The sequence below is a fragment of the Athalia rosae genome, chromosome 3 (assembly GCF_917208135.1).
Source record: "Athalia rosae chromosome 3, iyAthRosa1.1, whole genome shotgun sequence".
Lineage (NCBI taxonomy): Eukaryota > Metazoa > Arthropoda > Insecta > Hymenoptera > Athaliidae > Athalia > Athalia rosae.
This window is the reverse complement of record NC_064028.1, coordinates 4,223,849-4,247,971: the sequence shown is the minus strand read 5'-3', so window position 1 is coordinate 4,247,971 and position 24,123 is coordinate 4,223,849. Positions and strand designations below refer to the sequence as shown.

The 24,123-nt window shown below is 41.7% G+C and overlaps 1 protein-coding gene across 5 annotated transcripts in view; it reads left to right on the top strand.

The window, feature by feature from the left end:
* Positions 1-23,766, top strand: part of LOC105686279 (heparan sulfate glucosamine 3-O-sulfotransferase 1) — a 39,974-nt gene extending 16,208 nt beyond the window's left edge. For all 5 annotated transcript variants that reach the window (XM_048653252.1, XM_048653253.1, XM_048653250.1 and 2 more), the window contains 3 exons: positions 14,632-14,728; positions 16,294-16,798; positions 18,499-23,766. In XM_048653252.1, the coding sequence (XP_048509209.1) occupies positions 14,667-14,728; positions 16,294-16,798; positions 18,499-19,152 (1,221 nt within the window). In that variant the 5' untranslated portion in view covers positions 14,632-14,666 and the 3' untranslated portion in view covers positions 19,153-23,766. The remainder of the gene's footprint in view (positions 1-14,631; positions 14,729-16,293; positions 16,799-18,498) is intronic.
* Positions 23,767-24,123: the final 357 nt, after the last annotated feature.

The window sequence follows — 24,123 nt, the reverse complement described above, 5'->3', positions numbered from 1 at the left end:
GAGAAAGAACGACGAAGTAGTACGGAATGCCTTCGGGGTATAAGAATAAAAGGAATAAGAATATAAGGAGCGAAATTCGCTGATCGCAACGGTATCAAAACGCTTTTATATTCCGGAAACTTTACCGTGTATCGTATAACGCAAGTGTGTATCGTTTGAATTCGCGCGATTTCAATATTTTCGAAACTTCGAGGGAAAACACTTGAAAATTTTTTCTCCCTTCTCGCTTCGCGTACGAGCGGAGATAAACGCGACGCTACGCAACCTTTCGCTAATGGTAATTTTCAGTTAGTCGCGTATCGAGGATTCGCTCGCGCGAACCCATTTCCAATCGATTCTTTTTTTCCAATCAGAAGTTTCGATACGGTATTTGGATGAAAAAAATTTTCACATTTTCGACGAACTGAGAAAAAAAGTTGAAACCGGGGCTCGCGAGGAAATTGTATAATGTCCGGCTGGTCCGAGATTTCCACTTTTTCCACAGAGCCGATTGCTTTTCTTCGTATTCCACGGGGATGGCTGGGAAACGCGCGTTTTCCCCATTCGTATAGGAAGGTTGATTGGCCTTCGGTCGAGGGAACGACACCTGTGTATACGTACACGAACCGCCGATAATCAACGAATCAATTATTTATCTCATTCTACCTCACGTATTCGAACCCCATACGGGACCAAAACACTGGAAACTCGCCCAATCTCGATTCTCCGATGCGTTTCTTCCCCTTGTACATCGATGTCCGTTTTTTTTTTTATCTCTCTCCTCTCCGAGGAGCGAATCTCACGCCCGCAAACGCGGTTGTTAACCGTCAATTTTTCCTACGGGTTTTGCCGAAAATAGACGTGTCGAGAGAAACGAAATTTGAAAGTAAAAAAAAAAAAAAAAAAACGTCCAATCGGCTCGATTCGTTAGCCGCGAGTGATTCGTGTCGGTAAAATTGGAACGGTGAATTTCACCTGCGATCGGGTTACCTTAACGACCACCTAATGAAGAAAGAAAGGTAACCAAAGAACGAAAATCTATACATCAGTCGCGATATCCACCCATTGCGATTCCGATATTTACCACCCCGTCCATCAACTTATCAATCTCAATGAAAACTTCTCGCCGCCGTTCTCTGGTGTATAATTTGGCCGTTTTGAGAAAAAAAAAAAAAGCAAAATGAAGATACGTAAAGTAAAAAGAGCGACGGAATCGAAACCCGTGTAAATCTTCGAGTAAATTGGAATGAAGGTGTAACAGGACATGACGAGGCAAGGCGAGGGAAGGGAAGTTAAAGGAAATATCTGCCTTGTGTCGTGTCGCGAGAAGTAGAGTTAAAGGTATGTATAGAACGTGGGCAAAGGAGGGGCGAACAGGTCGCGCGGAGCGGGGGGTTGAATAAATAAAAACAACAAAAAAAGAAAAAAAAAAAAAGAAGAAGAAGAAAAATTGTACAATAAAAAATACAAAAACCAAACAAAGGCGTTTCACAGGGGTGCGAAAGAGACGGATAGAGTCGCGTGGCTCGTACCGCAGCTACATGGTTAACTGTACGATTGTGTATAGGTATGTATGTACGTTGGTCCCCGGGGCGATATCTTTTACCGGGATATTCTTATAGGAAACTTGCGCCCAAAACCTAGCTAAACGATTAATTATATTTACCACCTGTGGAACAACGAGAGAGATATCGTAGCACGCCAGAAATTTAAAAACTTTTTCACCAGATCACATCAACTCTCGTACCTGCGCGATTTTGATACATACCCACCCATTCAGCGGTACACACGAGAACGATCGACGACCGCCGATCTGATTTTTTTTCCCGATTTTCGGATCGGTATAATTTAACAAGTTTTTCTTTTTTCGTGTATTTTTTTTTTTTTATTCTTCTTTTTCTTTTTTTTTTTTTTTCTCCGCATTTTCGTGTGCAGCTGCGATGAGGTATTTCGTTACACGTGTATATTATATACATTTCTCGGCTCGAATTAGACTATCACGTATAATATACCCTTATAATAATATAATAGCGAGAGATACGATCGTTTCGCGTATGTACGTACATACCTTTATATACCTATACGATCGTCGAAAATTATATGGAAGAGTGGTTTTTCGTGTTCAGTTTCGTCGGAGTATATATATATAGAGTATGTGAATATGAAGATAAAGTAGCTAAATAAAGGAAAAAGAAGAGAGAGAGAGAGAGTCAAAAAATTCACCCCTTACACGTAATGTCGTATTACGTGTAGATGTACGTCGGGGGATAATACGGCAGCGATAGAAGAAAAAAATTAGACACCGTTAGAAGGTCTGTTCGAAAATTGGCGACGATTCATTTGTTCGTATACATTTTTATACCGTTGACCGAGCTGCAGCCTTCCTCGGGAATAAGATAATTTCATTTTTCGTATGATTTTCGTCTCTTTGTTCCTCTTCCTCTTTCTACTTTCGTTTGCTATTCTTGTTTTCGAGGAGCCAATATCGAGTATATATATATATACATATACGTATACTCGTACTCCCGCGCCGGATATTGATTAAGACTCTTGGCACAGAACGCCACGAGCCTATCCAAGCTTTTTCCCCGTTATTCTCACAAGAGCTACCGACGTTTCTCCTTTTTACCGCTTATTTATTGATTGGCTTTCCTCAACGACGAACTTCTTGTACGTTTACACGCTTTACTTTCAACGAAGACTCGCCGGCGGCTGGGTAGGGGGGGTAGGGGGGGTAGGGGGGTACCAGACGATGGCCCTACATGCATAAGGATATTATTCCTATTCCCTACGTCGATTTACATATTCGCTACCGGTCGGTCGATTATCTCGTCCGTTACGTCGGGATGCGACGATTATTTCTTGAAAAAAAAAAAAAAAAAACATTTGGAAAAAAAAAAAAGACCACGCGTCACGAATCCACCGTACGAGGGATGAAAAGAAACGGCGAAAGAGAAGGGGGTCGAATTAGAGATGAAAGAAGGAACAAAAAAAAAAGAAAAAAAAAATTCCAAAAATGACACGCGAGGGAAATGTTTGAATAAACGACGGGGTGGTCGGTGATAAATCTTTTTCGTTTTGCCACGTGGCACAGCGGAACACGTGACACGTGACCCGTATAAAAGCACATCGGTTCGCGCGAGTTCTTTTCGACGTGGTTACACAGAGTCCGGGGAAAAGCGTCGCGACGCTCGTCCTGCGGAAGTTCGTCCAGCGTCCCGATCTTCTCCGCAGCCCTCCTCTCCTCCTCCTGTCCCGTTTCCCCCGCACATCGGAGAACTGGATGACGTCCGGAACGCTCAGGAGTTGTGCTCCTGAGGGACGTCGAACACCTCCGGATCCACCTCACATGCAACGTCGCACGAACGAGCTGCAGTTCCCGCGAATCGTCGTCATCCGGATTGCGGCGGACGGACGAGATGAAAAAATGAGACGGAGAAAACCGAGAGGAGAGACGAAACCAACTCGGTGTGCACGCGACGCGTTATTCGCCGCGAGGGCTCTTCATCAATCGGAAAAATTCCTCGCGCTGTCGCAGCTGCACCTGCGACCGAAGAAACCTCGTCCCGTCGCATCTCCCATTTATTATTATTATTATTATTAATAATATCGTCGCTATTGTTATCCCCGCTGGAGCGCGCGTACACCTCCGTACGTCTGCTGCGTTTCACCGTACCGTTGAAGCGAAAACTTTTTAAAGTATCGCCGCTCCTGCACACACGACAAATGCGATTGCCTCGTTGCGCTGAGTTTTCCGGTTGAAAAATTTCATTCCCCGCATGTCCGAACGGCGCAGCTCCGCCGCCGTTGGCAACGGTGACGTTCGGTCGCTCGTGTGATCGACGCGTCGAAAGATAATCTCTGACGTTTTTTTTCTCCGCACGTAAAATCCGCGACGGATAGAATCCGTATATTTTCAAAGATTGTAGGGCGAGTTCTTCGAATCGCTGTGCAATTTTTTACTTCGATATTTTTGAGTAACTTGGACGATTGATTCCTCGTCACCTCTCGTCGGATGATAGAGGGAATAGAGAAGAGGAATCGGCGAGATAAAAGGGGGGGAGAGAAAGTTCGATTGTGAGACGGGTGTGCAGAGGAGGAATGGACGTTATGATTGGGTAAAAAGATTCGAAAGTTTCTCGTTATCTTTTACGGGCGATCGTAAGTTTCTTTGACCGCGGGAGAAGAGGATTCGATCGTATCGAGGAGAGCGCGAGAGAGTCACCGGGGTTCACGTCGTTTATGGGATTATCGTAAAACTCGCGGCGGCGTGCTTGCTGTGAGTTTTTTTCTCTTTGACTTTTCTGCGTCTAGTCGCGAGCGACGACGCCGTCAGAATTCGCCCGTTATCTGTCTCCCGTACGCGGGCGTTGTTATACAACTATATACCGTGGAGGTACGATGATTATTTTATCGCTCGTCCCACTTTGCTAGCTTTTCTTCCTCCGCATTTGTCTGGTCGAATCGTTTCATCGTCGTCTGCTCTCAATAGATTCGGGACAATATCGGCGCGATTCGCGTTCAAAGTGGATGACGGAAATGAAGAAGAAGAAGAAGAAAGAAAAAAAAAACAGAACAGAAACTTTGACGAAACTTCGCACGTAGGTACATACCTGTTCGCCCACGTGTATCGAACGAAACGTGTGAATTCCGGAAGTGAAAAATTCGCATTCGCCGTACACCCCGGTGTTAATCAGTTCGCGTGTCGGTCGGATAAAACCGAACAGTTGCAGCAGCGTTGGGTACAGGAGGTATACGCGTGTAGGTACGTACATACCCGTATGCACGTACAGATACGGTGAGAAAAACTTCGGGCGTTCGAGAGGCGAGAAAAAAAATACAAAAAAAACACTAAGTTTTGATTTTCGGGCGAGGGTGGGTCACCGTTAGGTATAAAGCGAAACGATGTATTAATCGTGGTGTACGTCCCGCGCGGAAGTTCTACCGGAATTATAAGCTACTTCTCCGGGGTATAGGCAAAGTTGGGCCGCGAGTGTACACTATAGTACACACGCGTACGTACCCCCTGCTATTTTCGACCTGGTCTGTGTTTGTTTTTTTTTTTTTCTTCCTTTTCTTCTCTTCTTCCGCAACGTGAAGGGAAAAAACTTTTTTACAAAGACAAAGTTCGACGTCAAATCTTTTCTCACAAGTCGTCGTTACGTACAAGCGCGTATAGCTTATCGACGGAAAATTTTCGTAAATTGTTGTTACTTTTTTTTTTTTTAACCATCCAAAATTAAGATTTCCGTACGCCCCGGATGTTTCCTCGTTTTTACTTTTCATCGTCGAATTGGTTCGCACATACGTATACATAACGTATGTAACAGTCTCTTGTATTTGTGTACACGCCAATGTAATTCTCTCCTATGCAGTTAAGGAGTAGATGCGCGAGAAGTTGCGCTTGGTTTTATCGGAGATCGTCTTATCGGAATTGCACGCATAGCTGTGTGTTACGTTGGCCGTAAACAGTCGGAGATCAAGTGTACGCGAACAGGTGTACATTACGCCGTGTGTATATATTTATCATATTTTTATACCCGCGTAACGAATTATGCAGGTGCGGACGATGGAAGTTATTCGTACAATACGATCGCAGCGTATACCCGATCCATCGGCTGTAACTTGGCACATCCGATGTACGTATATTGTATTAATTCCCATGAGAAAAAGCCAACTGTACATACATAGGTGTGTGTGTATATATATATATGTATCTGGTATTAATATACCATATTTTTATCTAGCTACCGTTCATCTCCATTCTATCGCGTTATAAAAGCGTCGACGAAACTGCAGACGAGTTATAAAATTTCATCAATTTTCCGCAAAAAAAAATTCCGCCACCCCGTAATCGTTGAGAATATTAATTTCCTATAGCGATCGTTCGCCGTACCGATGAAGTTATTTGCACGTGAAACTGTTGGTTTTCATTCACCCTCGAATCTCGTCCGATAAAACCAACGACCAGCGAAACTCGTCCGCCGTTCTTCAGATATCGAGAAAATATGAGCGTGCCGATCATTTCGTTCGAAATCATTTCGTTGGTTTCCTCTTTTCTTTTTTTCTTCTGAGCGTCTAGGACCCGCGAAATTGCGGGCGCGGTTCACGTCAAAATTCGCGCCTGAAATGAGGGAAAAAATCATTCTTTTTTTTTTGCTTCTTCTCTCGCCTTTCGCAATTATACAAAACTTTTCCAAAGCACTGAATAATTTATATCCAACCCGTGTATCTACATCGTGCGACCTGATGTATGTAAACTGTCTGCCATTATGCAAAAGCTAATGTAGCTACCCGTACATACGTATATACATACATTTTCTTTTGTTCAATGTTTCTTCTATTCCTTCGCGTTTATATTTTCATTTTAATTTTTGCTTTTTTAACTCGGATCATTACAGTAGGTACTGCAGCACCACTTTAGATGTACGTATAAGATAGGTGCGCGGCTATAATTCGGTCTGAGTCCGAGGGGGACATCGATACGGATAAAATATTAATACGGATTACACGCATGGCGAGTGGATGGGCAAACGTGTGTACGTAGAGTAAAGTGAAAAATTGTCGAGTCCAAGGAGAAAGCGTGTGCGGTAGTTTTCCAGGTATGAGGTGATAAAGGTAAAAGAAAAAAAAAAAAAACAGAAAAAGAAAAAGGAACGGAGTGGAAGGGAATGGAATGGAATGGAAAGGAAAGGAAGGGGGTGGAGTTTGAATCGTGGAAACGTCCCTGGGGTCGACTTTGGCCGTTGCAACTATATCTGGGCCAATCACGCCGCCGAGAGAAATTAGCGCTTTCCCGATGCAGGGGCGACCACTTCATGGCGCGAACTTATATCGCTTCGGGGGTTTATACGGGCGCATACACACGTTACTTACGTTGTACGTACGGTAATTTAACCGCACACGACGAAACTCAATGGACAAAAACAATTCGAATTGTTCTTTTTTTTTTCCATTTTTCTTTCTTTCGTATTTTCTGCCGGTGATCTTCGCAGTTCAGATACGATCGATCGAACGCGATCACGATAATTTCACGAAATTAATACCCACGTAGTACATAGTTTATATGTATACGTATGTAACCGTGTTCGTATATACATAATATACAAGTACGTACCTACATTGAATCGAGGGAGGCAATCGCGGCATGTAAATTGTGCGTATGCAAATGACCGAAGTCCTCGCGAACTGGCGAGAAGAGACGCGCGCGGCGCGGCGTCCTTATATTTAGGTAGATTTTTACGAATGTTTGATCATAAAATAATATCGTTCGATAATTCGGTAACGTTGAAACGAAAACTTCAAGTCGTCGCGATCTGATTTTTTTCATTACCGTTAATTTGGTTTATTTTCTTTCAATTTTCTTTTGATTTTCATCGCGAATATACTACCTAGATTCAAACGGATTCAATTAAATACTGAATAAGGGATGGAATTAATAGCTTGAAATCTAAACGTCACGGGCAACGGGATCTTCGATTTTCCATCGCTGTCGAGACCAGACGAAAATCGTTCGCTTCAAATGGTCTCTCATTCTTGCTGTTTGCCCATTTCTTCTCTATACGATTTTATAATCATTGTCAAACGTGTTTTACGTAATCGCAGGTATTCACCCTTACCCATGTGTACCTGCTCGCGACGTAGGAGTCACGAAAATAGACTCCCGGATTAAAATTATCGACGTGAACGGTATGGGAAGAAACGGAAGGGGGATGATGTGCGAAAGAAAATTTTTTTTCCAAATTCTGTGATTTCGAATCTCTGCCTGAATTTTCACTCCTGTTTGTACGTAGATACGGGGTATACGTACACACGCGTAGAGAGAGAGGTGTATGTAGTATACGTATATTACGGGGTACATAACGAGTACCACGCCTGTTTTTACCCCTTGTTTACATGTCGATTCGCGTGATTCGAAAACTCAACTCTGCACTCGTGACTGGTGGCAATACATACGATAATAACCCCTGAGCCGCCTCCGCCTCCGCGTCATCCCCGTTTCCAACCTTTCGAACTTCGTAATATTTTACATCCCGGTATACGTTGTAAGCTGCGTTGTTGTACACCTACAACATTTTCATATATATGTATATATATGTAGGTATATAATAATATGGTTTTCGTGCGCGGACGTTCGTGTGATAATATGTACAACGTATGTACATAACGACCTCCTCACGTATACCTATACGGCTTTTAATTAGCCATACTTATTTTATTTTTTTTTTCTTTTAATTTCGGTTGGAAAAAGTAAAAGAACCGAGACAACTATTTGCGTCCCCGTCGTGCACTGCGCACGTTTTGCGCCTTTACACCGTGAGGATGTGTGCACGTAATGCGGTGTATAGAAAAATGAAACATTTCCCACCATCTCGTCGGTCCCTCCGCCTTTCACCTTTCACCTTTTTCTCCCCCCTGGTCCACCCCAACCCCCGCCCCTTCGCCGCCCCCAAAACCCCCGCGCAGCGGAGGGTTGCCCGGTCCAATTGGGTCGTGAGAAAGAAGCTGAATACCAAACAGAGGAAAGTTGATGGTCGCAGCCAGCAGCTTTTGCTGATACGATAAAACCGCCGCGCGATATCCGCCAGTTATATTTATATAGTATATAGGGTGGATAGGAAGAAAATTTTACTCAAGGTCTCATACGTGTCCGAACGTACGACAGTGTACATAGGTAAATGGTATATATTTTTTCATGTACATGAACTCAATTTATTTATCTACTTCATTGTTGTACAATAATTTATGTTTTTTTTTTCTTCGAGGCAGTCCGAAGATTACACGGAGTCGACGTAAAGATAGATAAAAAAAAAAAAAAAAAATGGCATCTCGCGCGGTGGGGTCTGCAACGTGTATCCGAAGAATGAAACGGAAGAAAAGAAGATTCGGTCGGAAATTTCTGAAAAGTAAAAATTACAGATTGAAATTAATAATTGAAAAAAAAAAATTATGCAAGAGCCGGAGGAGCGAGATGTCGCGCACGCGGTGGAGACGATCCGAAGCGAGATGGAATTCCCTTTGAGACTTAACGACCGCCTCTTGATTACTCTCAGCGGCTCAATTGGCAACAACGAGGTGTTCCGACTCGAACGAAAAGTTTTAGAAGAAATTTTTCGAAAATAAAGAACCTCGGGTATTCGACTACGCCCCAAATTGCATCCGTCTTACGCTCGTACCGTCCGCAGCGCATCTTTTACACGCGGCACTCCCCGATCCCCTTCAAATTTTCCTCACCCCTTTTTTTCCTCCCCCTATTTTCACCTCGCGTCCTTTTTTCCCATCGTCGTTCCGTCCCGGAAATCTTCTCATCTCTCGTTCGAAGCGGTAACGTCGGTTACGAGAGCGTCGTGCGCAGCCCGCTCTTTTTCTCACTTCTTTTCAACGTTATCCCACATCATATGCGTATTTCGCTCTTTGAACGAAACAAAAAGTATGCCAGAATAACGTAGGTGACGATATGACAAAGGTGAAAGAATGAGAAATTATCGTCCTTCATGGGAGAATTAAAAGTCAACGCGCGCGCTCCTTTCTGCCGTACCGACCGAACAACGCCGCACGGTTAGGGCTGACCGTACGCCGACCGTTACTACTGCAAGTAGAAATATCCCCTCAGTTAGCGGACGTCTCTTGCGCTCGCGGCGATTTCGTTTTTTGATCGATTTTCGAGAATGTTTGGGACTCGCGATCCGAAGCAGCGATATCGAGGTTGGGTAGATCCTAATTTCTGTCCCAACGATGTCAAATTTTTCATTTTTCGTTCCTTTATTCGTTTAAATTCGTTTCGCATTATTTCCGTCTTTATCGCTTCTTCTGAATTTCCTTTTCTCCTTTTTTTCTCTCCTCCGAACGATTTTTGCGCTTTTAAACTCGTTCTCGATTATTCTACAATTTTTTTTCCTTCACTCTCGGTTAATTTTCTCTTCGTCTACGGGACTGTAGATACTCCACAGCTGTTCGCGGATCGAATTTATACGCATCTCATGAAATCACAAAGCGCGTTCAGGTGTATTTGCCTGAGAGCGTAACGCATCTCGAAATTTAGCATATTTTACGGCAAACATCTGGTCGAACGTCGAAGCGATACGGATGAAAAAAAAAAAAAAAAGTAATAACAAGTACGAGGATGAGAAAAAAGAAAAGAAAAAAAAATTCAAATGTTTACAGAAAAAGCGAAGAGAAACGAGACGAGACGAGATGCGACGAGATCCCCGAGTCTGTATGTATACGTATGTATGCAAAAATCTCACCGCAATCTCGTCGCTCAATCGCTAAAAAATAAAAACACTTCGTACCTCCGTTTCTTCGGTATTTTTTTCTTTTTCTTTTTCTTTTTTTTTCGTTTTGGCATTTTTTACTCTCTTTCTCCCGGTTTTTCATCCCCTTTTTTTTTTCTCCTCAACCCTCGAACCGCGCGCATACCTAACCCACTTGTACCTAACCAACGTGTATAAGCCAACGTACATATGTATACACAACCGTGTCATTGTATATCCATACGATACTTATACGTGAGGAAAAAATTGATCAAGGGCGCTGAGACAAAGGACGTGAAAAAAAGATCATTTTCAATGTAATCGAAATACCTGTACGTGTGTGAAGTAAAAAGCGACAAAGAAAAAACAAAAAAAAAAGAAAAGAAAAAAATCAGATCAGGTAAAATCGTTCATCCGTTTTTCGGTAATTTATTCGTACAATATATACGATGTGTTATTCGGAAATGAAATTAACGTTGTATTCGGCGTACCGGAAGTATGCGCGGTAAATTATTATCGTACATAATGTATGATAATTATATCGATTTTAACGACGATAAAAATACCGACAACGGCAATGTCGACGATAAAATTGAACAACGTTTGCAACGCGTATACACTTGCGGGCAATCGTATCGAATTTATCTGATTAAAAAATAGGGGGACAGCGGAGGTGCGCGGTGCGATGTGAAAATGAAAAGTTAAATAAGATAAAACGAATGATCGAATGGAAAAAAAATAATGAATAAATTATATCCTCGCACGCATTTACCCACCTTATGATGTACGCTTGTATAGGTATAATTCGCATTATCGCGGCTATATTGATTTTCTCATTAATCTTATAATTCAAGGATGACACGTAGCGGTGGGTGGTATAACTAGGTACGTACGTACGTACATAATATCGCGCATACGTACAGGGTACGTAAATATGTAGATGCAGACGGTGAATGTAGGTTACGAACAAGAGGCAAATTTACGCTACACGGTTGATCAGGTCGATGAATGGGGGTTGTGTTTGGACAGTCGACCCCCAACGCGCGCAACTCACCGCGTCCGCGTCCTCTCTACCTCCTTCTTTATTTTTACCAACGCCATTGCACTCGGTCGGCAGTAAAAAAACCCGCGGTACGTCCCACCGCACTCACACGCGCGCATCTCAATTTTGTTACTTACAATTTTCAATCACATGCGCTTGCCGATGTACTCGTCTTTGCTGAAAAATTATCGCACCGTGCGTCGGCCGTTTGAAAACACTGACGAATTTCGAACTGTAACGAAAAAAAAAAAGAAACGAGAGGAATGATGTAAAAAAAAAAAAAAAAGAAGCAGAACAGGGATGATTACAAATTTATAAATTTCGTACAGCCATCTGCGTCGTATACGCGGGGTCGTAAAATTCCGAAATTTATTCATTTATTTTCTCTTTATAATAAACACCTATATTCCGAGGGCAATAATTATAACTCACATTGTTCATCCCGCGCCGTGTACACGACGCGTCGTTATTCGTCGTGCGGTGTACGCAGTACACATCGGTAGGGGGAGACGGGGGGTAAAAAAGGGAACGTTACGACTGCATAAAAAATTCCCAGGGATTTTACGAATAAAGTACAACGATTCGCGGTAAAAAAAAAAAAGCGCAGCAAAAGAGTAACCGGAAGAATCGAGTCAGAGGAAAAAAAATCGACGAAGGGCATCGCGATCCAGCCCGAGTTGGTTCGAAAAAATACGACAAACCTTCTCACCCGTGTTTATACCCGCGTATACACCTGTACCGATAATACGTACCGTACCGTACATGTGCAACGGAAGAAGATGCAAAGAAGGCACGCGAAGAAGAAGAGTCGTCGTCGCGGGTGTACGGCGGGGGGGACGGCGGGGCGTAGGGGAGGTCAGGTCGATCGCGGGACCTTGACTCATATCACCGGGGCGAGGACGGTCGAGGAGGTTGAAGCGGGGGAGAAAGAGGGCCGGGTAGGGAGAGCAGCGAAAAGAGGGATTCTTAGGGGATGCCGCGCAAGCGCCCAAGGTTCTACTACCGAGGGGCAGCGCCGTTCCCTCCGACGCTCCGTAGTATCGGAGTAATATAGTATGTACGTGCATACACCTGTATATATATATATATAGATATATACATACATATACATGTATACGTACGTAGAAATATATGTATACGTACGAACGCGTACTATACGCTACTATTCCTTTCACGTGCCACGCGAATCTCGCCTACGCACTGATTAACGAGAACGTTTCGAAACGCCTCCGGCACCGACTCGTTGATTTTTTTTTTTTTTTTCTTTTCTTTTCCTCTCCATACCACGCGCACATCTCAACCGTGCATCCGCGGTGCGTGCACTTATCGCCCGATGCCGGATATATCGCGTCTTGAGTGATTTCAATGCAGAGTAGTACCGTCCTCCTTCGCTTTTCGTTTCTTTCATTTATTTAATTCCGTGTAAAGTGAAAGGGTTGCAGATGTAGGTATGTGTGAACCTAACGGGGGGTGGATTTAGCCGCTGGAATTCGAATGACCTTTTCCGATGCCGATGTGTCGGCACACTCTGTGTGCACACAGGTTATCGCTTACGTACACGGCAACGAAATCGTGTGGTATACATGTATATATGGTCGGAATTTTGCCACAATTGTATGAATAATTGAAGTTCGTATTCGGCGTACGTACCGTATATACGCGCATATCGTACGTGCGGCTGCAGCAGCAGCGGCAGCGGTAGTTTGGCGTTTATAGCGCAGGCAGGGGTTGGCCTCTGATTGAATTTGAATTTGCGCGCATATCTGTAATGTTAACGCGATCGGTACGGTTAATGAAATTTGCATCGATTCGTCGAAGTGTACGTCTACGCGCGATTAAGAACATTTTATTTTTTGCATTTTTTTTCATTTTTTTTTTTTTTTTGTCTTTTCACGCGAACAGACGTAGGTACGTATAGGTCGAACGTATGTGGAGATCGATTGATCCGCAGGTGGATTACGAATCGGTTAATTATAGGAATGCGGATAGTGTTGTGTGGGGTAAATTTTTTAATTATACACACCTACCGTGTATCGTACGTCACGTTTCGACTGAATCGGCACACGAAACGTACGTGGAATTATCGACTCTATCTGGTTTTGAGATCAAACTAGGTGTTCTAAACTTCGCGACGTAACCTTGCCCGCGATTGCGAAGCGGCCGCTATTTTATACTGTATTATGCAAACGTGAAAACTGCAACGATATGCGCGCGCGACCCGCCGTACGGATGTTCCGTGGATATTATCGTTCGAGGCGGAATCTATTATTCACGTAAATTTGTGGACCGCTAAAAAAAAGAAGTGAGGAGGGATGAAATTGAAAGCTTCTGGAAAACCGACTCCGTTTTATTTCTCCCCATCTTTTTATCGTTTCCTTCTCTCTTCGTCCCTCGGAAATCTCCTTTAGAATCGTCCGGAGGGGTGATGTGCGTACCGCGAGTATTCAGTTTTTTTTTTATTTCGCAATTTTATGTATTTTGGTTTTTCGTACTTTTCTCGCGTTCTGTGTATAGGTGTGTCGAATATCCCCCCGCTGAATTCCGTACACGACGTCTCCATCACCGCCTCGTTTACGCGCGTCGTTTATATTCCGCTAAGAGACGAAGAATCGACTCGATTTTTTTGGAGTTCCGGAAAAACGTGCGAGCCGGTGAAGAGAATTTTGTAGCAAGAATGGAAAATCTTTTTTGTAAAATCGGATGAAAACAGTCATCGTAATCGAATGAATTCGAGATAAGGAGAGGGCGATCGAACGAATACCTGAAGAAATATCGAACAGCTCGAAAACACGAAATACCTTCTCTCCGTTGCCTATACCGCGGCGTACGCACGGGCACGCGATTTTCTTTCTTTTTATTTTTTTTTGCTCGTTTCATGCACAGGGAATCGAATCGATTCACCTGACAATAAAAAGAAAGACCTGTAAAACGTCTTACGTCACGACGGTTTACCTTCATCGATTCCTTTTCACAATTTTACCTGTAGAGAAAAGAATTCGCTGCGGCTCACCTTTGTCTTCCGGTCTTTACACGTGTATATAAAGACGGAAGAAAAGAAGGAGAGAGAGCTCAACGTCTCGCGAATCTTAACCTTCGTTTTCTTCTTCAACGTACGATATAATAACAATGGCGTAATAATTATTATACAAGAATAAAAACAATAACGATGAAAGAGATACGTGACACACACGTCACCCGTATATCTCCTCGATACTCGACCATGTTCACGTTTACACGAACGCGTGTGTATACGAACTTGTACTGTATATTCTTATTACCTTGACACGAAACGACTTTCTAGCACCTTTTAATTTGTGTTTTTTTTTTTTTTTTTGATCTCTATTTTATCTGTCGCAGGTCTCGAGAAGATGTGAAAAATATTCACAGCGCAGATGCCCACCAGCAAGCACACGCTCCGTCAAGACTGGTCCTACCAATCCCCCATAGATGTTTTGTAAGCCCTTCGCCTAAAATACTCTACATATAATATAACATAAGTGTTGATGTATATTTTTCGTCGATGCAACGGGAATAGGATGCGAATTCAATTTTTACCGTTGATTTTGAAAGCTGCCCGATCAACGGGAAACAATAACGTGATATCTTCCGGCGGTACGATAAAGTGTAGATGTACGAGGGAATGGGGCGGGGGAGGGGGGGGAGGGGCAGGGAGAATCAGGGGGTGACTTTTGGCTTTTAAAGATGGCGATTGATGACAACTTCGGGTATACATGTACGCGGGAGGTATACGTAATGTACATCGACGTTTCGAGTCTCTTTGCATTTTAATGGGATCGGCAACCTGTTGAAATTATATATCTTCCATTTGTATAATTGCCGACTTTGCAGCTCCTCCGAAGCTGGCTTATTTTTACATCGATTCACGTAAAAAAAGCAAAGAAAAAAATAAAATAAAATAAAATAACCCCGCGCCACGCGGCCAACCGATGTAGGAAAATAAAAATGAATGAATAAGCCTCTCGTTTGCAGAGAGGATATCATGATATAAAAATTTATCGCTAAAATATGTAATACGTACAGGTATACACGGAGGGGTACGTAGGAGAAATGAGATGAAAATTGAGAATGAGAAGGAAGAAAGTATATCGCGATATTTCCGCGTCGGTGATCGATTCGATGTTATTGAAATATATGTTTGTTCTGGAGGAAACGCGAGAAGGGGCTAAATATGTTCTCTTCGTGCTTCTGGATTGATCGCGGCGAGTTATCGACGGTTCGCTTCGGTTCGGTTTGCGGCAATATAACCGGCCTGTTTCGTTCGTCGCCACGGGGCTTCCCAAATATATCAGATTTATGTATTATTATACCCATATCCGGCAACCGGGCAGCTGTTAAATTCCACCCCCTATACCTTCTCGGCTAAAGTAAACATCGATAAATAGAGAAAATAAACGAACTAATGCACACTATATATATATATAACTCTATAAATATCCTCAACGCATTTCGCATGCCCGCTTCGCTGCCGTTATATTGTACACGGGAAGAAAAAAAAAGAAACGACGAGAGGTATGAAATGATAAGAGGGGTTGATAAACCCGTTGAATTCCTCATCGTATACAATGAAATTGAATAATTCCGCTTCATTACGAAAAAAAACAATTGAAAAGGTCGGTAGAAATTCGTCCGTGAAATAAGAACCGTCGCGAGCGTCCCGCCTTTTTTACCCCCCTCGCCCCTACTTTATATTACGTGTATATATATATACACATACACCGTACCGACGTACATATGTACCCGGCAGATAGGGTGGGCGGTGAAAAAAGGTCGGAGAAAAGCGGGACTCTGGCTGCAGGTTGTCTCTTGAAATTTATCTCAAGGTAGATAAGAAATGCAATTTGAAATGAATTTTTTGGCAAAGCTGCAGCCATCGACATCCCGTAAGTCGATTCGTCGCGTCGCTAGTTTTTCACGAATTAATCGCGGATGATTGTTTTTCTGTTTTTTTTTTTTGTTTTCAAATTCTAATCGGCTCATCGTTTCCTCTTGTCCGTTTAGGTGGATGCCGCGATCCGCCATGAAACCGGCCGAGGCGGACGCGGCGGATTGTATCCTTGTGGTCGGTATATCTCGACCGAAGATGGCCGCTGCCTTCCTGTCCGTCGCCCTGATATCCTTATTCCTGACATTCCACGTCCTTTACGACAGCGCGGTTTACAGTCTTCACGCAGCGTCCGGTGTCGAAGGTAGATCGGTACAGGAGTTGGTGTCAAAAGTGCGAGTGACACCGCCGTTGTTGTTTTCGAACAAAGTTCACTTTCCGAGAACGAGTCGACATCTTCCTCAGGCCATTATTATCGGGGTGAGAAAATGCGGTACCAGAGCGCTGTTGGAAATGCTCTTTCTACATCCCCAAATACAAAAAGCTGCCGGTGAGGTACATTTTTTCGATCGGGACGACAACTACGCCAAAGGACTCGAGTGGTACAGAAGAAAGATGCCGTACTCCTTCAAAGGTCAAATTACCATCGAGAAAAGTCCGAGCTACTTTGTAACACCAGAGGTAAGCATGAGATCCTGTTTTCTCGAAAGAACCGCTGCAACTTCTCACCCTACGGCGGGATCGCATTTCTTTTTTGTTTCGTATTTCGTTTCGCTTATACTTTTTTCGTTTTCTTCGTGTGACGCTTTTTTTCCGCGCTCGAACCGCAAGGAAAAAAGGAAATCCCGTCGACTGACGTGTACAGCTATTTTTCGACGTCATTTTAAATAGGGTCTTTGCCCTTCTTTGCCCTTTCAAGAACGCGCGACATCGTCGTTTCGTCGAAATCGCGTTTTCGATTTACCTCCCCTGTGATTTTTTTCAAATTTTCACCGAAAATTGTTATTTAAAAAAATTGATCGTATGGTACTTTTCTTACGTATTTTGATCTCAGGAATCCGATTCTCAGAGAAAAATTTATCTATCTCTGAAATTGACCGAGTTATCGCCAATTTTCAGCTTTTTGGGGTCAAAAATGAAAAATTGATTTTTTAGTCTATCTCAATGTAATTTGAGCTCAGGAATCTGAATCCGAAAGAAAAATTGATCTATCTTCAAAAATGACCGAGTTATTGCCGAATTATCGCATTTTTTGGTACAAAATTGAGGATATCTCGAAGGGAAAAAATCGTAGCTCAATTTGGACAACGGATTCGTGTTCCTGAGGTCAAAATACATAAGAAAAGTGCCATACGATCAATTTTAAAAAATAAAAATTTTTGGCCAAAATTTGAAAAAATCGTAAGGGGTACCCCTTGGAAAAATCTCAAATTTTGACCAAAATTTTTTATTTTTTAAAATTGATCGTATGGCACTTTTCTTATGTATTTCGACCTCAGGAACACGAATCCGTTGTCCAAATTGAGCTACGATTTTTTCCCTTTGAGATATCCTCAAATTTATGCAAAAAAATGCGATAATTCGGCGATAACTCCGTTATTTTTGAAGATAGATCAATTTTTCTTCCGGATTCGGATTCCTGAGCTCAAATTACATTAATATAGATTATAAAATCAATTTTTTATTTTTGACCCCAAAAAGATGAAAATTGGCGATAACTCGGTCAATTTTAGAGATAGATCAGTTTTTCTTTCAGATTCGGATTCCCGAGGTCAAAATACGTAAGAAAAGCATATTAAACCCAATCAAAAAAATTATTTATTGTTTGCTCAAAAATCGAATTTTATTTTGGTTCCTCAAGAGTAATCTCACATATAATCAGGTCAGGAATCCAAATCTGAAAGCCAAAATCATCTACTCGTGCAATCGATCGAGTAATCGTCAATTATTCGCTGTTGGGAGCAGAAAAATTGAGATATCTCGATTGGTTTTAGTCGTAGATCCACTTGGATTCATCGGAATCCATGCATGGGTCGAAATATGCGAATTTTTCGGTCTTCGAGGGAGCCCGAGTTTAGCTGGAGTCAGGTAGCCACGGGCGCGCGGTTTGTTGTGGGGCGTCACCTCTGCTCAGCCCCGAAGGTGACGTCTCACAACAAAGCGCTACGCTGCTGGCTACGCTGACTCCAGTTAAGCTCGGGCTCCCTCGTAGACCGAGAAAAAATCCAAAGGGTACCTTTCTGAGCTCCATGTACGAGAAAGTAACGAATCGTGGACGTTAGTTTCACGGATTAAACATTCTCAGATACGCAAACGATTCGTTGACTCATTCATTTTTTCGTTGATCCATTCTACTATTATTTTTCTCTTCAATTTCCGAGGTACCCGAACGGATTCGTGCTATGAATTCGAGCGTGAAACTTCTTCTGATAGTACGTGAGCCGGTAACAAGAACAATATCGGATTATACGCAATTAAGAACACACGCTGGAACGCAATCTTCACCCACGTCGTCATCGTCTTCGTCATCGTCGTCGTCGTCGTCAGCAGCAGCAGCAGCAGCAGCAGCGGCATCAATGGCAAGTTCAGCGACACCAAGATCTCCTCAGCCGTCCCGAAATTTTGAGGAACTCGTTCTGTTGCCTGACGGTTCGATAAACGAATCTTACAGACCGGTAGCTATATCCCTTTATCATACCTATATGCATCGTTGGCTCGAAGTATTTTCTAGAAATCAGATCCTAGTTGTTAATGGCGATCAGCTGATCGAAGATCCGGTTCCCCAGCTGAAAAGGATCGAGGAATTCCTCGGCATAGAGCCGAGAATCGGTAGGCATAATTTTTATTTCAATCATACGAAAGGTTTTTATTGTCTTCGCAACGATACGGCCGACAAATGTTTGAGAGAAAGTAAAGGACGCAGACATCCGAGAGTTAGTCCGGTGGTCGTCACGAAACTCCGACGTTTCTTCAACGAGCACAACCAACGTTTCTACGAACTGGTAGGCGAAGATCTCGGCTGGCCGGAAGAGTGAAAAACCGAGGAGCAAATATAACAAACGAAGAAATTAAATAAATTGAAGAATAATAAAAAAAAAACCGAAAAATTAGGAAAATTAAAAAATAATAGAAGAAAGAAAAAAGTCGACTTGAATCGCCTACCGCAGTCAACGAGCTTTAAGTAGCTAGAAAAGAGAAAGGGGGTGGCCGAAGGGTGAAAAGACCTTGGTGCGTCGGCCCAGATTTTTGCCATTCCCTTGCTCAATATCTTTTACTCAACGTTCAGCGAGAAAAGTTTCAAGTCCTCCCCGAACGTCAGCGGCTACGGCTAGAAATCTACCGCGATATACCAAAGGTACGTACTACCACCGCGTAGCGGCTTCTGCTGCTTTTTTTCCGGGTCCAAAGATAATAGCGGAGAACCTTTTTTCATTTCTCTTTTTCTTCGACGATTACTTTCAGGTTGTTTTTTTTTTGTTCTAGTTTTTTTTTTTTCTCCCATTTCAGCCTCTTCTTTTTTTTCTTTTCTCATCCTCCCTCGAGAGATAATTCCTTCTCCTCGTTAATTTCTCCCTCCCTCCCTCCCTACCTCTCTACCTCCCTCCAGGAACTCGCACACCTATATATACTTACTTTTATATATATAATATCAGGCTTGAAAATTCGCCTTCGTCTTTTGGGACGTACACGCCAAAATACAAACCCCTAGATACCCACTCTTCATCCCTTACACCTTTAATTATATGCCCGTGCAGCTGTAACGTTTATATAATTATATCTATAGTACGCTGCAGCGGGGTATACGCGGATGAAAGTTCAGATATAATTATTTCACTTCTCGCGCTTAGGTATAATAATATTGTACTGTTTAATTAAAACCCCTTTTACCCGGTATGAGGTATACCCTCCCTACACATACACACGCGCATTCGTATACATCGCAAAATAATAACGCAATTTTACTATATACGTTACGAAAACTAACATTAATATTCGGTCCTAGAAAACTTTCCAATTTTTTTCTTCCTCTCTTTTGGAATAAATTTATTCTCTTTTCATTTCACCGCAGTAAATTAGAAACAAAAAACGCAAAAAAAATATATCAGTAATAAACGGACAATTACGACAGCAATATATAGTATAATAGTCATCGGTAGAAGATAGATTCCTGGCCATGGCACGCGAGAGGGAGGATTAGAATTTTTCTTACACAGCAAAAAAAGAAGATGGAAGTAATAATATTGATAGTAATAATAATAAAAATTATCAATAATTATAATAATAATGTTAATAAATAGTAATATCAATCGTAATAATCATATTAACAACAAAGAAAAACCAGTTTTACGCGAATGAAAACAGTAACGCCGGCCAAAAACGAACGCGGTTATGGAAGGGCGTGATGAATATTATTATTATCATAATAATATCGATTGCCGATGAGTTCGACGTAATAGATAGTATAATAGACGAATGATATGCAAGAAAAAAAAAAATAAGAAAAGAAAAAAAAAACGAATAAAAACTAAAAAAATCTAAAAAAAAAAAAAGAAGATGATCAAAGATATTATCTATTTTAATCGTAGTTCAGCTGACTAAATTATATGAATTTTTATTTTATCGAACGCGATATCGGTGGCTATCTTCAAACATATGAAATATACTTAAAAACCCTTCCATACAACCGCGTCACCTGGATCAAATTGGTCCGATTTAATGAAGAAATATAGAAAAAAGTAAAGAAAGATAAGAGAAGAATAAGAAATTTATGAATACATATCATAATTATAGTTACTAATATAGTTAAATTGCAAAGATTTAATATTTTTATAATCCACATTGGAACGTTGTTATATTAATTGTTAAGCCGCTGTGTATATTTATGAAGTGTGAACGAGAGCGAGAGAGATAGAAAGAAAGTACGAGGCCACCACGAAAACCACCATATATTCGAAATGGGTCAGTTTCCGCCCTACAGAAAATAACCCCCCCCTCCTACTCGCACCTTTCTCTATCATTAAAATCCACCTGCCCTATGTATACCTGTGTATACGTAACATCATACCGCGGTCTATCCGCCCTTACATTTTCTCCCCTTCATTATTCAAACACGCTTTACATTTCTAATCCGCTCTTTGTAACCACTTATGAGCTCCGATACAGACGTAATTATAACGTAGGATACGAAAGGTAAGCGACCAGACAACCCGCCAACATCCACGTTAACACTTGATACGAAACACAGTTAGTTGCGTCGCACAAGTGTTTGAACGTAACGTAATTTACAAAGCTCGTATTTCTCGTTGTTTGAATTAACGTACGCGTGGTTTTTGCTATAACCAAAATGAAAGTTTTACTCGCTTTCGATATACGTACCAAATTTTCAAGTCACGCGGTAACCTGGTACAAGTAGTAATCGTACAATTGAAATAATTCGTAATCGGAAAAGCAACGAATCGATAATTGATGCGTGAGAAAAGCTTTATGCCGAGGGTCCGGGGGTGGCGGTGTTTAATAAACGAGCGGGCGTTAATACGTGCGATCTCGACGTACGTACGATAAATATAACTGTCCACACAGCTATACCCGGATGTGTACACACTTTGGTAAATAACACCCCGGAAGTAATGAAACGTTGAAGCAATTCAAACAAATCGAAGGACCCGCGAAAGTGACGGTGTATAAATTCGACCCGCCCGCCGTCGTCCGCCCCTTGAATTTCAAATTTTCCTCACACGATGTATACGTATACATACACGCATGCTTATATCTATGCACACCACGGTACAGTCTTATAAATATACGGAGAAAATAATAATGTATAAGTTGTACGCGTAATACTCGGTGGAATATGCGAGGGCGGCGCGGTGACACGAAATTGAATGTAAATAGGCCTCGAGCCTTAAGAGTTTATTCTAAATTCCCAGACTCTTCCGACCGTCTCCGCGAGTGGCCGGACACCTACGTACCTACCCTACCCTACCCTACCTCCTACCCTTGTCTACCTTACGCACACGTAAGGTTGACTTTCGTGGTATGTAATATTGAATATATTCCACAAGGGTAAAACGCGTGGGCACACCGCGAACCTCAGCGTTGAATTTCTATCCGCCACGGAAGCGATGAAAATCGACGGTACGAAAAACTAAAAACTGTAAACTTGCGCGACGAACTTTCGGAATTTTGCATAAGCCGGAAATTGGAAGATACATCTAGATACAGCGTGAAATGACGGGAATATTTTTCCTCCTCTACCGGGACACATGAATCGTGTGCAGCGTTTGAAGTTTGGATAAAGAAAAAGAAGAAAAAGAAGAAAGAAAAAAAAAAAAAATGGAAACTTGCACCGCGGAACGACGTTACACGGACCTACATTATACGTACATACAGTCCTATGTAATTGTTCTTTCGTCAACAAAAATCCGCCCTGCACAAATTGGATTCGTCAAATATCTCTTACAATTTATCATTCGGGAGTTTTGTCGTTCGCGCGACCGATGTCCCGATAGAATTCGGGGATTTTTCGGAGGAAGAGGAGGGAAATAAAGAGGAGACAAAAAAAAAAAAAAAAACAGATAGATCAAAAAATTTGCAACCCAATACGCTTGTGCTGTAGAATACGAACGTTATATCCGTACCTCCGTACCCTGTATAATGACTCACTGTAAATTCAAGGATCAATTGTCGCAATTTCGTGGAGTGGCGGGATGACAGGGGTGAGAGGTTGAATTTACAAGAGAACAAAATCGAAGGTAAAATTTGTATGACAAATCCTTGTCGATTTTTTGGTGGTCGATTAACGCGAATACGGTCGAGTTTATCCCGTTCGAAAGACACAAAACGGGAGGTGAGGAGGATGAGGAAATTTGGATGGGAAAAAATCTTTGAAAAGAAAGAAAATACGGACAAAAAAAAAAAGACCAAGACAAACGTTAACGAAAAGAGGTAAAAAATATGTAACGTCGTAAAAAGAGAACCAACTAATTACGAGGAGACATCAAAGGAAGGGAAATTCAAGCCATGCATTTCACACACTCTTAATTTTTACCTTCTCTCTGTCTACGGTAAATCACATAATGTGAATTCACGTAGAACGTACGTATGTACGTACGTACGTACGGTACGTAGAGAAAATATTTAATCAACGTTCGTTTTCGAACTCATTCATGAAAAAAGATTTTTTTTTCATCCTTTTATTTCATCAAGCTTCGTCATACGTTCAACCGCGTGAACGGTTTTCCCATTTATGTGGTGTATTTTTGTGGTGACTAATGAAAAATGAAAATAAAATAAACTAACGATAGAAATAATTTACAAAAATTGAAAATCATATGATGTATACATCGATATGCAAAAGTATGTATACGTATAGAGGCGTCGTGTATATACCTATTACGTATATTATCCGACATGTGGTGAAAAATCATTTTACAGGCATTACGTTGCGACGTAGAGTAGGAAAAGACGAAAAAAGTAAAAAAGAAAGGAGAAGAAGTAGCGATAATCGAAACCAAAAAAACATTTTTATCCCAAATTAATATCGAATACATATCAAACGATGTCAAAATATTATAAATATATTATATATACGACGTATAATGTGATAATAACGTGAAAAAGTTTATTTAAAGAAAGAGAAGAAAAGTTTTTAGAAAAAAAAGAAAATGACGTGAAAAAAATATAACGAAACAACTAACTCACAGAAGAAAAATCTATTAGAAAAAAAAAAAAAAAAAACAATTAACTATTAATACAGAAATAATCATGTTCAGGATTAGGGAGAGGGGTACAAAAAAAAAATACAATGAGAAAGAAGCCAAGAGTCAAAAAAAAGAGACGAAAAAAAGAACAGATTAAGAAATTAGAATAAAATTCTACGCTGCTGCATACATTTGTCTATATATACAGAGCGGACAACGTGAAATTGCGCACCCAGATTTTGTGCGCAAGCGTGAATCAAAACGGCAGTCGAATTTATCATCTGCTAGCGTGTTGTACCAACAGCC